Below are 16,927 nucleotides of genomic sequence, written 5' to 3'. Positions count from 1 at the left end.
GGCATCTATTTCCAGGACCACTATCCTGAATTATTGAAAACAGGTTACTGTTTTTAAGCAGGCTGAGAAAAAGGAGCCAAGATCATTTTAATAGTTGGTTAGTAGATTTATTTGCACATAACTGAAATGATAGAGGAGAGGGAATGTGTGTATTTTTTCTTTTACCTCACTTTGAATTAATTTTTCAAAATTTAATGTTATTTCATTGTTTAGTAAACTATAATTTTATATAATGATATGGTAATTTTTATAACATCTGTTTATTAAATATTATCACAGACATATTTGTTACTTTTTACAGTGCTTCTCAGGTTTTAAGCCTGTGGTTAAAAATTTATTTATGTTGAAATTCATTGCTTGGAAGTAAATGACAGTCAAAAATAAGTAAATGATAGATATTACTTCTATTCACTGATAAAACTTTTCAGTGAGAAAATAAAATCTTTGATGATGAAGTACTTTGTGGTATAGTTTTTGTTCTATATTTCTCTTGTATTCAGTGAAAAAAATGGTATAATTATTCATTGTGGTTCATTATTGAAGTAACCTTACCATGACTTATTGATGACTTATTGGAATTCCTTTTATTCTGAATCCTGATTTGGACATATTTCTCTTTGTGTGTGCTAATTCCATTCCTTGTTTTCCTGTTGTACCAGACAAGACACTGCTTCAGAATCAAGGTGATTAGAGGTCTACATATTTTTATTAAAAAAAATTCACAGATTCTTCCAACTGAACATCATCATTAGTTTAAAAAGCAGTTTTGTTTGTCTCTTGAATGCATGCCATCTTTCTGAGTGCTCTGAGTGCTATATAGTAGAGAAAATGTGACCCTTGGTGTAATCAAAGACCATGAATTACCATGTAAAATGTTGATTGCAGACAGAAATCCTGTTTCTACTCTATTCCATGCTGAAATTTCCTTAGAGCTGTGCTGTGGCCTTCAACCAAAGCCTAATTTTAATTTTAAATTAATAGAAGTGAATTTCCTAGTTAGGGGGTACATATGTGCCTAAGTGGAGTTTATTCTAAATGCCAGGAAGATGCAGAAATGAGCATCCTAAAAGAAACATACTCACAAAATTGAATCTGCCTTTCAACTGAAGAGGATTATTCATCTAGTTCTGTTCACCTAAATTCCTGTCACGTTGGTCACTTTGAGACACTGCTAAAGCCGTTCAGACCTCCCATTTGTCTGGACACAGGAAACGCCTAGTTCCTTATTATGGAAGTTTGACCACATCTGTGTTGACATCTCTTGACTCACATGCTTTTTTTGTGGTGAACATCCAGAATCACTGCTAACAACCACTGCAAATAACTGTCCTCTGCTTTATTCCAGTTTCTACATGTTGCTTTTATCATGAGCCCAGTGAAAAAGATACATGCCAATCTTCCTATTTGGGGCCACTATTTAGATTTCTTTGTAGCTAGAGTAAAAATATAATATTAAGTATTGCACTAGAATGAGATGTTCAAGGAGAAAAAATCCTCAGAAAATTATTTTGGCAACAATGATAAGATTAAAAAGTGACTTTTTTGAGACTTGTAATTGGCAAGTCTCAGTCATGGTTAGGTGTAAGACCATTTAAATAATACTTCTTACCTATTCTTAAAAGCCTAATGGAAATGTTAGTTCTGCCTTGTGTCCTTTTAGGTATGGAATTAGCTCTGTTTATTACTTTAGAGTTAATCTAGCCTACGATTTCCTTGTTTTACACGTGGATAGATTGAACTCCAAAGAGGTTTTATATTTTGCTTGATTTTTTTTCAGCTTAGGTCATAAGGATATAAATAAACATATGAGATACCCAGAGATGTTTTAAATTCCAATATACTAAACTTATTTTCTTAAAATCTGCAGTGTGTAGAGTTTAGGAAATAAAACTCTTTGTTTTTCTGCTTCTTTTATCCACCTGTTGTTCCACTGACTAATCTACCTCTTTTGACTCATAGGTCAAATACTATATATATTGATTTCCACTAGAATAGTTTAATCTCAATTTTATTTAATTAGTAAAGATTTTCCATAGGATAACAGACGTGTGCGCAGTTAAAAGCCAGAACCTATATAAACTGTTAGTGCACCTGATGCAATTATGAGTTAAATTATACTGTGGATCCTGTAGAAAAAATATGGTTTCATTTCTATGTTGTTTTACTTAGCATTTCTTAAGGCTTACAAAGAGAAAGCTTTTTTAGCTTTCGGTTCAATAGTTGCTATCACACTAATGAAGTTTTGGTATCTATCTTATGTTGAATTCATTGTGATTTAGATATAGATTTAGCCAGTGTTTAGTCATTTATTTGGACTTCAGAGATAGAGTCTTGCTGTGTCATTCAGGCTGAAGTGCAGATGCTGGGAGTTTCAACTGGGTGCCAGAGGGTTGGGGGATAGGAGGCAGGTTGCTGCTTAGTATAACACCACCTTTGCAAGACTTGTCCTGACAGAAGAGTTTGCCTTTGTGCAAAGTGTATCTATGTTGCCCTGGCGGAAAGTAAAATATGACTACATCCTTCTTAAAGTTGAGTCTCTGTGAGTGGTCATTGGAGCGTCTCCATTCTGTACAATAGTCAATGAATTCCTTTAAAGCAGGCAAGTAGACATTACAATTCTGTGTTAAAATAAGAAGTATGATGTTAATTTAAGAGTTGATCTGGTGAAGGCTATAACTGCTTGTTCAAGGACATGTTAAAAGATTATCTTGAAGCTTTGACAAGTTCATATTATAGCATTTGATGGATCCTATATACAAAGGACTTGGAAATAGCCTTCCTACCCTATATTGGGGGATATATGTAATACGGGACATTTTCTCCCCATATAAAGTCTTAATTTGTGTTCACAAATTGTGGTTCTTAATTAACTGGTGAGTGGTAAGAGGGAGTATGTACACAATATACCAGTCAAAAATGGGTGGGAGTTCTCCAAGTTATATTTCCTTCCTAGATATTCATTTTTAACTTTGTCAATTTCTGATAGAGGTAATGCTGGCACAGAATACTTTTCCTGAATATATGTCTTGGGAAGGAGTTTTATAATACACATGTTCAGATTCCAAAATACAAAAGAAGGAAAAAGATTCTATGGAAACGGAATGGTTATAATTTGCTTCATCATTTAAAAAATGTAAAGATGATTAAAATACCAGTGTATGTATATTCAACTATATTTAGGTGTTTTTTTATTTGGTCGTTCTATTTACAGTTAAAAGTATATACATTTTGGAATGTAATTATTTTAAAGCAAAGAAAAGGAAGTGAGACATTTACATAAACGAGCACCTGATAGTACTCTGAAGTTATTTCTCTGTTGATATAAAATTAATCCATTAAAAAATGGAAAGAGAAGTACCCAACCAAAAGGCTTAGTGCTAATTGGAGACTTAATTTTTCACCAGAAATGCAGAGGATCCTGGGGGTCCCAACAGCTTTGTTTTTGTGGTCCTATAGAGCTTTGTTCAGAACTAATGCAAAGAGTATTTACACTGGCAGGATCAGCTGCAGTGCCTAATGTCTGGATCCTGGACCATCTAGGTTTGCACCCTGGTTCCTTCACTTTATTATCCGTGTGACTGTGGGCAAGTTACTTAGCCTCTTTCTACTTTAGTATTGTCACCAAAAATGGAAGTAGTAATGATACCTACCTTGCAAGGTTGCTGTGAGGATGAAATTAATTCATATTCGTAAAATGTTTAGAACAATCGATACCTGGCATGAAGTATGTGCTGAGAGTCTTAGCTTTATTATTATTACAGTAAACACCACATGTTGTTTTCTTTTTGTTTTTACTCAAAAAGTAGACATTATGCTTTCTTACCTAAGTTTAATTAAAGGAAAAGTTAACGTGATAACTAATGTTGTAATAAAAAAAAAACCCAAAAGAAATAAACTCCCTCCACCCCCATCCCAGTGTAGTTTCCAAGTTGGGTTATAGGAATTTTGATGCAGTGTTTCATTTGGTTTTGATTCTTGCAGTTGCCACCTTAAGAATGTCAGACTGCTGACTAAAAGTAAATCAAACAGGAAACTGCTATAAGTTGCATAATTGCACTGACTGCTTAAATGTTTATTGGGAACTTGACTTCTGAATACAGATCTTCTCTTATTAAAAGCAGAGCTGCTTTTGCCATATCTCAGCAACCAACTACTTTTTCAAGATGTCGATTTTTAGTACAAGATAAAGGGTCAATGGTTTGTTATGTAAGTTCTTCTTTTCAGTATATTATTATCTTCTATTTTGACTGCTAATTTTTTGGCTTATTACTAGTCATTAAATTCCAGACATGGGAGAAAAATTTGTCATTGGGCAGTTTATATTACAGGATTTAAAATTTTAGGTTTATCAAATTTCTGAATATGTATCAGTGGGCTAATGTAAATACTGTATGCACCTCTTTTATAACATGTTGCCCCCAAAACTTTGTATTTTATAGGCAATCATGAAACTGATATGGGTACAACTCAGTTTTATTTTTAGTACCTTCTAAACACTTGATACGTCATTAGCATTGAATTGGAAGGTGATTCTTAAAAGCTATATTAATTCCAGAATTAAAATACAAACATTTCAGTCCTTTGATTTGGTCAACTCTGGTTTGTTAGAACACTAAAAAAGTCAAGCTAAATTAATATTTGTTGATCTTTTGCCCTGTGGAGCATTGAAATAGTGCTTTTAAATAAGCTTTCAAAGCTTAAAGTATAAATTAGATGGCTTTATGTAGGAAAGGAATAACACTTACCAGAAAAAATATGCTTTTTGTTGTTTATTAACAGCATTGTCATGGTCAGTACCTACCAGTGCCATCAACAGTACAGAACATACTTTAGAAAAACAAAGCTATTAGGACTTGACTCCCAATAAAGGGTTTTAAGAAGGTAGATCTTTTATTTATTCCTGCCATGTTAACCTAGCCAATATTTTTGTCTGTTTCACTTAACCTTCTGAGTTAATATTTCATTTAGTTTTATAAAATATTAATTTATTCAGTAGATATTATTGAGTGCTTATTATTTACCCATTACTACACTACAAGCTAGAAATATACCTATGAACTGGGCATTTAGCAAATAACTGCCAGCAAGATCGTGTTACAAAAATGAAGATAATGAGTACTTCAACTGTATTTATTGGGTTGTAACTATTATATATAGAACATTCGAATCATATTTTTAAAAGGGAAATACTTGCATTAATGTTTTCCAAAGTGCAAGTAAAAGCAAATATATATATATATATATATATATTCAATATTCAGGAAGGTTTTTTTGTTTTGTTTTGTTTTGTTTTGTTTTTTGAGACAGAGTCTTGCCCTGTTGCTCAGGCAGTAGTGCAGGGGTGTGATCTCGGCTCACTGCAGCCTTTGCCTCCTGGGTTCAAGCGATTCTCCCACCTCAGCTTCCTGAGTAGCTGGGATTACAGGCATGCACCACCACACCTGGCTAATTTTTGTATTTTCAGTAGAGGCAGGATTTTGCCATGTTGGCCAGGCTGGTCTCAAACTCCTGACCTCAAGTGATCTGCCTGCCTCGGCCTCCCAAATTGCTGGAATTACAGGTGTGAGCCATTGTGCCCAGGCTCAGGGAGTTTTTCTTAAAAAAAAATTTAATTATAATTTTATTTTGAGATGGAGTCTCGCTCTGTTGCCCAGGCTGAAATGCAGTGGGGCATTCTCGGCTCACTGCAACCTCTGCCTCCTGGGTTCAAGAGAACCTTGTGCCTCAGCCTCCCAAGCAACTGGTATTACAGGCGCCTGTCACTATGTCCAGCTAATTTTTTTTTTTTTTTTTTTTTTGTATTTTTAGTTGAGACAGGGTTTCACCATGTTGGCCATGCTGCTCTTGAACTCCTGGCCTCAGGTGATCCTCCCACCTCGGCCTCCCAAAGTGCTGGGTTTACAGGTGGTGAGTCACTGTGCCTGGCCACTGCCTCAGGAGTTTTGAACAATGGACACATATTAGGGTTATAATGTTATCCAGGATGCATGATAACCAGAGTTTGACTATATTGAGATATATGTATCAAGTACTGTACTTTCTAAAGTATCACATCATAATACTCTCTGCATAGCAGCTCAGAAGTCTTTTTTTAAACTTTAATTTAGCCAATCCAGAAGTAATGTTTCCATAAAATAGATCCAGACTAGAACGAACTGAATTGCCTGAGTAAATAAAGATATGATAGGCATCAACACTATTGTGTTCCTTTTATTGAGTAATTGCCTCAACACTATTGAGTTCCTTTGAGTATCTGAGAGTGGCTGTTCTGTCTGAGCTTTATTTCTGACCTCAGCACTGACCTTTTTAATTCCATCAAAAGTCTTATACCTTCATTTGTTGGTATCATCACCTGTAAATATTGGTATCCTTATTGTTCTCTCAGGCAAACCAGACTGTGAAACTTAAAAATGTAAGATATTCCTGCCACTAACAGCAACAATTATTGTGAGGTCCTCCAGCAGCAAATATAATTGGTCTCAAAAATAATTTTGAGTCATACTGACCTTTTTTTGCAGATAGGCCTAGCATAACTCAAAGTGGTCTTTTCTAGGAAATGAAATCTTTACAATAGAGGAGCATTTTCTTATGCACTAATACAGAATGATGTGACACTACTCCCTGCCCCCCAAAAATTGAGGGAGGTGATTCTAGAATCAATGAATTTCAATAAGTTGGGGGAATTTCTATACACTGTTTCCCTGTTAGAGAGGTACAATGCATGCCAGTGTATTAACAGTCTCTAACAAGTACTGCTATAAAGAAATCTATTAACATTTTTTAACAGGCTGGGTGTGGTGCCTCATGCCTGTAATCCCAGCAGTTTGGGAGCTAAGACAGGAGAATTGCTTGAGCGCAGGAGTTTGAGACCAGACTGGGCAACACAGTGGGACGCTGTCTCTATGAAGATTTTTTTTTAAAAATAGGCAGGTGTGGTGGTGTGCACCTGTAGTCCCAGCTACTTGGGAGGCTGAGGCAGGAGGATCTCTTGAGCCTGGGAGGTCGAGGCTGCAATGAGCTGTGATCGCGCCACTGTACTCCAGCCTGGGTGAAAAAATGAGACCTTATCTCACAAAATAAATAAGTCAATAAAAATATAAAAAGATCTATTTTTTAACTTAGCCATCCAATCTTATTTGACCCCAGTTTTTTCTTAGTATATCACCTACCAATAATCCCAAGGTTGACTGTTCTGCTTATATTCAGGTTATCTTCTGCCGTGATTCAACTATTGGTAGCTGACCATTCAGAGACGGATCTTAACAGTCGTAGGCAATTAGAAACAGTCTTTATTGACCTGTTCTATAAGAGCTCTAACAGAAGCTCTTTGTGAGCCTTTTATGGAATATTTACCTTGTTTTGAATAAGCTATTCATGTTATTTCTTTAGCAAAGCATGAATTCATGACTTAAGCAACCTGTACTCCTCCTTATAAGTGCTTCTGTTCCTCAGATTAGAACTAGGACTGGTTGGCTGCTAAGGAATGAGTAGAAACAGAGGAGCTTCTCTTGACTGGGCTGTGGCCTAGATTGCTGTTTTCCCAGGATGTGATGGCCTGGTTGACTAGTGTGCCTGGTGATGCATTGCTCCATGTTGCCTGTGGCTTGTGCTTGCCTGTGACAGAACTTGTGAATGGCTTGTGCTACCAATTGGTTGTGAAGTGTCATGATGTGCAGCTCTCCTTTTAAGTGATATGTTTATTTGCTTTCAACAGTGATGGAGAAGGGAGAAAAAGGACCTCATCTACCTGCAGCAATGAGTCCCTAAGTGTGGGAGGAACCTCTGTCACTCCTCGCCGGATCTCCTGGCGGCAGCGCATTTTCCTCAGGGTTGCTTCTCCCATGAACAAATCTCCCTCAGCAATGCAACAGCAAGGTCTGTGTGGTACTCCGTAAGGAATTTATCCCTCTGAGTGTGAGAAATTAGCTAATGGAATGCACATGCTGTGTATAAAGAGATTTAAGTGATTACAGTGTAGAAATAACTTTCTGTATGTGATACAGTGGTTTCTCTTTCAGGTATCATTAGAAAACATTAGGCATTCAATACCTGCTTGTTGAATGAATGAATGAGTGAGAGAGTTTCCAAAAACTTGTACTTGGGCCTACTCCACAAGGTAGACGGAACTGTGATAGTGCTAGGAAAGAAGCTGTATGTCCTTTTTCTTTCTTTCTTTTTTTTTTTTTTCTCCCCAGAGATTGGGCCTTGCTCTGTTGCCCAGGCTGGGGTTGCAGTGGTATAATCATAGCTCGCTGTAGCCTTGAACTCCTGGGCTCAAGCAATCATCTTACCTCAGCTTCCAAAGATCTTTTTATTATTAGAAAAGCAACATAGCCTTTTATAAGAGCCACACATAAAACAAACTGACATAGAAATATTGAGCAATAAAGGAATGTGTACAATACACTAGGCAAATACTGAGCAAAAGAGAGCACAGGCAGCTCTCTTTGAGTAATTGACCTATTAAACTAAAGCAAAAGCATCCAAAGAAGCAAGCACATGTAACAGTAAACAAACAGATAGAACAATCATGAGAACATACATAATGATGTAGCTTTGAGAGCTAAAAAATAACACCTAAAAGAATTCTGGAGTGCAATCAATAAATTAATAGCTCCTGTGGGAGATTTTAACATACTCATCTTTAGAAATTAAATATAAATAATATTTGAGTAACACAAGTGAATAAGCTTGACCTAATATTTATAGTGAACTTCGCCTCCTATGGAGAAAACGCATTCATTTTTAGCACACTTGGAACATTCATAAAATGTAATTGTGTACCTGTCCACAAAGATTTTTAAGTAAATCTTTTTGAAATCCAAATAACCATAATCATTTATACAAATGTTCTCTGACCACAATGCCAAAAAAAGAAAGAAATGAAGGATTAGAAGACAAGTAGAATGACATGTGTTTGGAAATAGAAAACTACTCTTAGAAGCTAGAAGGAAGAAAATTCGTTGATTAGAGCCTTACCTATTGAAATGGATCTAGGGAGCAGTTAAAAGCCATGAATATATTTATGTAAAATCAAGAAGGCCAAAAATTAGTTATACTGAGTGTTCAACTCAAAAAGCTAGTAAGAGAGCCAGGTATTAAAATTTTAAAACAACAACAATAAAAAGTATGGAAGTAAATAATAAGAGTAAAGGCAGAGGTCAATGAATATAAAAAAAGAAGAAGAAAATAGAAGAAAACAACTGGTATTACTAAAGATGAAGTTACTCTGCCTGAGGTGGTCAGAAAAAGCTTCATTTAAATAAACTTAAAAAGTTTATTTAAACTCGTTGCTGGAAGAACCGTGCTTTAGAAAGAAGGAATGACGAAGCTCTGGAGTCATTTGAGTAAACTTTGCAGATCAGAGAATCTGATGCTCCTGACAGATTCTGATGATCGATGTAGACCTTCGGAGATCACTGATACCTAGCCGCTTAATCTTCTTGTTCCTCACAGCCAGAGAATATACGTAAGTAAATTGCAGAAGTGTTGGACTCAGGAGAGGCCAGTTAGTTTTGGGGCACCTATCTTACAGAGCTCTTTGGGTGGAAAGAAGAAGTGGTGAAATGACCTGTGCTTCTGTTTCATCATGACAGGGAAATCTGGAAGGGGAATTCAGTCTAGTGAATTTACTTAAATATGAGCTCCAGAAACTAAGTTACAGGGAAAGCGGCTTTGTGACATTTTTAAGTGTAGAAGATCAGATGAGAATGTGAATTCTACAGAAACTTGGGTAGTCTGGGTTACTGCTAAGGAATGCCTCTCATCGTGTTCTTCTCTGCAGATGGATTGGACAGGAACGAGCTGCTGCCACTGTCTCCCCTCTCTCCAACCATGGAGGAGGAACCGCTGATTATATTCCTGTCTGGGGAGGATGACCCAGAAAAGATTGAAGGAAGAAAGAAATCAAAAGAACTGAGGAGCTTGTGGAGAAAAGCTATACACCAACAAATCTTGTTGCTTCGAATGGAAAAAGAAAACCAGAAACTTGAAGGTTAGCCATTTTAACAGACTAAATGCTATGATGCTATGATTGAAGGGTGTATGTTAAACCTACCTTTCTCTCCCCATACATACTATCCTCACTCAGTTTTGGACTGTATGCACACTTTAAGAAGAATATCTACTGATTATAATTGTTGATTTCCATTTTGTGAGGTGGTTATAACATGGGAAAGGTCAGCTTAAGATATTTGTGGTTTTGTTTTAAATGGGTTTGCATTTTAAATAGATTTAAGACATAAGAAACTCAGAGTATATTTAGATAAAATGGAATGTAGATAATATGGAATCAATGTATTTGGTGTGTCTGAAAGTTTATTATCTTAGTGTCACTTCTAAAAAATCCTTAAATATGAGAAAGCAAATTTTCTTTTCTTTGAATGTGATTTTCAAGTTTCAGGTTAATTACATTCATAATGGGAGAAATGTGCCTACTTCAAATAAATTCTACTTACATTGTAATCAATTTAACTATTTAATTATAATGATCTGTTATCAAACCAAATCTGTTCCTATTTTTCATTAATGCTTTATAAATTTTCTATTTAACAAAATTATATTCAAATCATTACATTTATAATCAAATAATTTATAATAGGTTTTGTACTGTTTGTGGTGCTTTATTGCTAAGTTTATGATTACCAAATGCTTTGGAATGTGTTTTTCAGCCTTTGAAAGAATGATATAATTTACTCCAGTACTGATAGAACCACATACAAGGAGATGCTAAAAAATCCAAAAAATGTATAAATTTCATTATTTTGGGAAAATCACTTAACCTGAAAGGGTCTCATTTTTACACTTGTAAAATGAAACATTTAACATAAGTGGTCCGTTTGACTTTTAAGATTATTGGCACAAGTATAATTTAGATATTTCTCTCACTTGCTTTTATTTTGTTGTCTTATCATACAGCTTTTTTAGTACAGGTATCCCACATTTCTGACTTTATCATTTACCTTAAGATTGCTGTTACTACACCTATGATTCAATTTAATTTTTTATTTTAACAATATATAGTTTGCAAGAGCATATTTTTTAAAATTGCTGTTAGCAGAGTGAAAAGTACATAGGATTTTAAATATCCTTTGGAAATACATCTTCTTTTCTTTAAAATTAAAAATGCTATTACTTGTCATTAGCATAATTTTAAAAGTTCAGTTTGATAAATGGTCTGCCCACTTGAGGTTTCACAGGCTTCAAAAGAAATTGAATTCATATTTGTAAGCAAGTGGTTATATTTTGAACTAACTCAGAAAAAGAGGTTGAAAAAAAGAAGATGGTCATCATTCCCTCAAAAAATTTAATGCATGAAACTATATTTCACTTGGGAGTATGTACAAATAAAATCTGATATTAAATATCAAAAGATAGTTTCAGAATCATAGGCTATTTGAAGTAGAAATAGCCTTAGAGATTACTTAGCTAGATTCTTCATTCTACAGCAGAAGTAGTGACTGGCTTGGGGAAGGTAGAGAATTAACCTAAGGTCAAATAGTGACATACTGGCAGAGCAAGTACCAAAACTCAGGTTTATTCATCGTGGTTCTTGGGCTTTCCCCAGCACCCCACAGTATTTCTCAGCTGTGTATGTTAATATAAGGAAATGGAATGTTTTACATAAATGGCTGCTGTGTATTCTGGGGTCAGTTATACTATATGATTTTACAGGTTAAGAAAGGAGGTGACATTTAGAATACATTCTCAGAAACCTTTATCGGTTCTGTTTCTCTGCCTACATAACAAAGATAAAAAATAGTTTAACCTATGAAAATTCTAACCAATGGATAATTATTTCTTGATAGTTCTTTAGTCTCTTCTAGTTAAACAGTTAAGGACAGATATTAACTGTCCCTTTTCACCATTTTATCCTCAGGGTGTGCGGCTGGCACGTAAGCAGATGCTTGTGATTATTTTAAATGATCAATAATCTAGAGAAGATTAGAGAAAAACTCTAAGGAAGTAATTATGTTTTGTCCATCGTGAAGAAAATAATTAGTAAAGTTATATATAGGAGTATATTTGTTTTTAGCCTTAATAAACCCACACCTTTTAAAAAATTACTTGGTTATCAGAGAAATATAAAGCAAATAGCCGAACAGCCAAGCTAAACAGTGTTAGAAAGCCATCTGTGGTATCCGGAAGGAACAGTTTTGTACTGCGATTTATCTTTAGATTATGTTTGGACTTTTAAGTAGGAATTTTTACTGCCTTGCTTGAATAACAGTTCGTTATAAGATATTTTAAGTCTTTTGAAATGGTTTCAAACACACTAAGTAAAGAGTAACTTTCATTATGCTGTTGTTTTTGTGCTGTCGAGGACTTGGGATGCATGACAAAGATTTGTGTTGCAGGAGGTAAGGTGGCCGAGCGCTGTGAGCATGCATGAATACAGATTGCTCTGAGACGTTCCTGTCCACCGTGATCCTAATGAAGAGAAGAAGTATACTCTTGTGTCCGCTCTTCCTTCTCTTTTGAATCAATTTTTCATGATAAAGAACAAATCAAGATACTGGTTGCTTTTATAGACATTTCTTTTAATGAGCTCTGGGCGGGTATGTTAGACCATCAAATCAGAGAGAATTCTATATTATTTAAAAAATAGAATTAGTGTTAACTTCCGGGAAAGGAATTTTTCTTTTTAAGTTTATTACAAGTGAACACAGGAGGGCTGGGTGCAGTGGCTCACACGTTATCCCAGCTCTTTGGGAGGCTGAGGTAGGAGGATTGCTTGAGGCCAGGAGTTTAAGACCATCCTGGGCAACATAGCAAGACCCCATCTTTACAAAAAAGTCTGTCAAATTAGCCAAGTGTAGTGGCGCATGCCTGTAGTCCTCCTAGCTACCCAGGAGGCTGAGATGGGAGCTCAGGAGGTTGAGGCTGCAGTGAGCTATGATTGCACCACTGCACTCCAGCTTGGGGTACAGAGTGAGACCCTGTCTCTAAGAAACAAAAGCAAAAACAAACGAAAGAGAAAATAATGCACGGGAACACATAAGCTAATTTTATTAGTTATTAAGGGTAATATGGAGAACTTTGGAAACAGTTACAAAAATGTATCATGTTATGGTCATATATTTTTCAAATCAAGATGAGCATGAGTCTTTGTCGTCTCATGTATGGCACATATAAAATAACACTTCAGTGGTGTCGAAAAATGGAAAATTATAGAATGATCAACACGGTTTACTTTTTATACTTAGCAGAGTTGCCATATGTAAGATACAAAGTAAAACCTCCTTAGGAAGTTATTCCTCATTTTTTTTCTCACATGAAATGACTCAAAGCTTGAGACCCTTTCATGTATCCTCAATTTGTTTTAAATTTTCTTTTTAAGATATACTACCAGTTGATTCCTGAAAGTCATTTGGTATGGTTTTACAAATACAAGCAAATGTTTAAAATTTTGCATTTGAAAAACACATTGGTCTTACGTAAATTCTTTTTTCCTTAGCAAGCAGAGATGAACTCCAATCCAGAAAAGTTAAATTAGACTATGAAGAAGTTGGTGCATGTCAGAAAGAGGTCTTAATAACTTGGGATAAGAAGTTGTTAAACTGCAGAGCTAAAATCAGATGTGATATGGAAGATATTCATACTCTTCTTAAAGAAGGTATTTGGGATAATCTCAATAATTTTTGTTTTTTAAAGAAAAGCCTGTGGAATTTTTTTTGTTTAATTTGTGGAGCTCAGAAGTAATTTTGTCCTTGTGTTTTGTTTAGTAAAAAAAGAGAAGTAATTTGTTTCTTCCTGTAGTTTAGTGACTGTCTCTGAGGAGGTGGCACAAACCTATTTTCAGCGTGGTGGTGGTGTTTACCAAGGAAGAAGTGTGTGCATTGATACAAATCTTTGATCACTGCCATAAAAATATTAATAATTCAGTCTTTCAAACTTGACTCATTTTCATCATTTGGTCAGAAGTATTCATTTACATATATGTGTATATTTACATGACTGTGTATATACACTTACTTGTATGTATTTTTATATATAGATTTATATTCTGGCTAAGTAATCAATCAATTTTCTTTCATCCATTCATTTCTTCACTAATTTTGGAGAAGTTGCTTTTATTTAGCCATTATATTGCATTTATTCTTTTATTGCTGCTATGCCGTGTAAGATGCTGATATTTAAGAATTTTAAATTTAAAAATAAAACTAATAAGTCAACTTTTTGTTGCAGTTTCTGTGACTCAGATTAAATATATTAAAATTAGAATCTCCATAGCCTGCATAAACTGTGGGTGTAAAATAAAAATTCCAAAATACCCAAAGAAATTCTATAATGAATGTTGTTTTAAAAGCCTATGCTAATGTGTGAGACTGTTGAACCACCGTTAAGTTTAAATTAAGATAAGTGTTATTTTGAAAGCTGCTGCATTGACTTAATATAGTGTTCTTTATCCTTGAAGATATGGAAATCCTGAAGATTTTTATTGAATGCTTTATTTGGGAGACACAATAATGGTTAACAGAATGTCTGTGAGATGTAGATCACACCATTTTTTGGCATGACTTTCAAAGATATTTTAGGAGTGCTTCTCTTCCCATTTCTTATTGGATACTGTTTAAACTTCTTGGCCCTGTGCCCAAGGCCTTTGTATTGGTCCATTTTTAGGCTGCTGATAAAGACAAACCCAAGACTGAGTAATTTCTAAAGAAAAAGAGGTTTAATAGACTCACAGTTCCATGTGGCTGGGGAGGCCTCACAATCATGGCGGAAGGTGAAAGGCACGTCTCACATGGAGGCAGACAAAAGAGAATGAGAACCAAGTAAAAGGGGTTTCTCCTTAACAAACCATAGGATTTCATGAGACTTACTCACTACCACAAGAACAGTATGGGGGAAACTGCCCCCATGATTCAGTTATGTCTCACCAGGTCCTTCTCACTACACGTGGGAATTATGGGAGCTACAATTCAAGATGAGATTTGGGTGGGGACACAGCCAAAGCATACCATTCTTCTATGATATCTCCTTTGTCCTTTCTGATCTAATTTTTCATCTCTCCTTACCTTGTATTGTGTGCTCTGTTTTACTTTGAGCACTGATATGTCCTTTGCTGTTTCTTGCATGGAATGTTCCAGCCCTCCCTACTCTCCTTCCTTCCTTCTCTACATTCTCATTTCCCATCTCCCTTTCTTTCCACCCCATCCTCTTCTCACTCTTTCTTTTGCCCTTTCCTCTGCCCATCTCAGGGCCTTCATGCGGTCCTCTCCTGGAGTGACTGCTGCCTGCGCTTTAAGCCCAGAGCATCCTATTATCCCTCAGGTCCCTCAAATACCATTTCCTCAGAGCACCACCCCTGCCCCCCCACCAAAATCAATTCATTGTACTTTACCATTCTTTTTCATGATTAATTATACTTAATCATAATTTACAGTTTAATAATTATGTATGTATTTGTTGAATGTTTTTCTTACCCCACTGCTGCACACCTAGCACCTAAGACAGTATCTTGCACTCATTACTGGATGAATGAATGGATGCATGAATGAATGAGGTGATTTTTCTGAGAATGGATTTATTCATCACTCAATGATGAGGCATCCTGACTGCCTTGCTTTATTCTCTGCTACATACTGGATGCTCAATAAATGTGTGTTTGACTGGAATGAAGTCGCCTTTTGTACATTTATTATTGGTTGGATAATAAAACTGCCCACTCATGTTATCAGTGGTTCATTTAGTAGGCTGATAGTTACCTTCTGAAAATGACATTTTTTATGCTGTCATTCATTCATTCAACAAATATATAAGCAGCAAGGTATATTCTTGGATTTTATCATACAGAGATGAAAATATGCTTGCTATTCTCAAGGACCATTTAAGCAGGGAAAAGACACAAAACTTCAATATAGAGCTAACTGTAATCTAATATGGTAATGTTAAAGTATGAGTCAAATGGTATGTGAAAAGGGACTGATTACATCTTGAGATGTTAGGGAGAGCTTCAACAGAAAAGGTGACACTTAAGCTCATTCATGAAAGATGAATAGATGTACAATGGGTAGTCAAGTGAGGGAGCTTGGAATTCCATAAAGGCAACAGGAGGTGCAAAAAACTGGAGAAGCAAAAATGACCACAAGCGTCTAGTGTACATCAGGGACTGGGAAGTAATGGTGCTTAAAAAGGTAGTTTGGAGCTATATTGTAGAGGCCTCATAAGTCATGCCAATAAGCCTCGGTTTCACCTGTCAAACAATAATACTTTCAGCTTGTACAAACTCTGGCATTCAGTCAGAAGATATTACTGTCATTAAGCCTTTCCTTGACCAGCTGGAGCAAAGGAACCCATTGCAGATTCAATCTGTCCAAACCGAAAACTCTTAGTGAGTGAAATAAAGTTGCCTGCACTGTGCAGAACTGAATTCTGTCCCTCCTGTGCTTACTTCATTTCCCTTGGCATAAAAAACATAGTCATAGTGTCCTTGAACTGCTTGTGATACATTTTGGTGTTCAAGCATAATAGAGTTAATGTTTCATTATATGTGCTAAGCATTTTCTTCTCAAAGCCCGAATGTTGTTCTGGAGCATGTCAGTTACGCCTTCTTATTGTTTACTACTTCTATTATTTCTTTTTTTTTTAGACAGAGTCTTGCTCTGTCTCCCAGGCTGGAGTGTAGTGGTGCGATCTCGGCTCACTGCAACCTCTGTCCCCCAGGTTCAAGCGATTCTCCTACCTCAGCCTCACGAGTAGCTGAGATTACAGGTGCATGCCACCACGCTCACTAATTTTTGTATTTTTAGTAGAGGCAGGGTTTCACCATGTTGGCCAGGCCGGTAACGAACACCTGACCTCAAGTGACCCACCCACCTTGGCCTCCCAAAGTGTTGGGATTACAGGCATGAGCCACCGTACCTGGCCTATTCTTTCATTTTTAACGCCCATATAAGAATGCTATTTGATTCTCTATTATAAA

At 35.9% G+C, this 16,927-nt stretch overlaps 1 protein-coding gene across 4 annotated transcripts in view; it reads left to right on the top strand.

Annotated features, from left to right (window-relative positions):
- Positions 1–16,927, top strand: part of TBC1D4 (TBC1 domain family member 4) — a 197,249-nt gene that overhangs the window by 161,943 nt on the left and 18,379 nt on the right. For 3 of the 4 annotated variants that reach the window (XM_054446949.2, XM_063650941.1, XM_063650942.1), the window contains 3 exons: positions 7,715–7,875; positions 9,785–9,994; positions 13,457–13,615. In XM_054446949.2, coding sequence (XP_054302924.1) covers positions 7,715–7,875; positions 9,785–9,994; positions 13,457–13,615 — 530 coding nt within the window. Of the gene's footprint in view, positions 1–659; positions 684–7,714; positions 7,876–9,784; positions 9,995–13,456; positions 13,616–16,927 lie in introns of all 4 variants that reach the window. The other variant, XM_054446951.2, reaches the window with a different exon arrangement.

Source organism: Pongo pygmaeus, chromosome 14 (assembly GCF_028885625.2).
Source record: "Pongo pygmaeus isolate AG05252 chromosome 14, NHGRI_mPonPyg2-v2.0_pri, whole genome shotgun sequence".
NCBI lineage: Eukaryota > Metazoa > Chordata > Mammalia > Primates > Hominidae > Pongo > Pongo pygmaeus.
The sequence above is the reverse complement of the archived record's forward strand: the minus strand, read 5'-3'. Positions and strand labels throughout refer to the sequence as shown.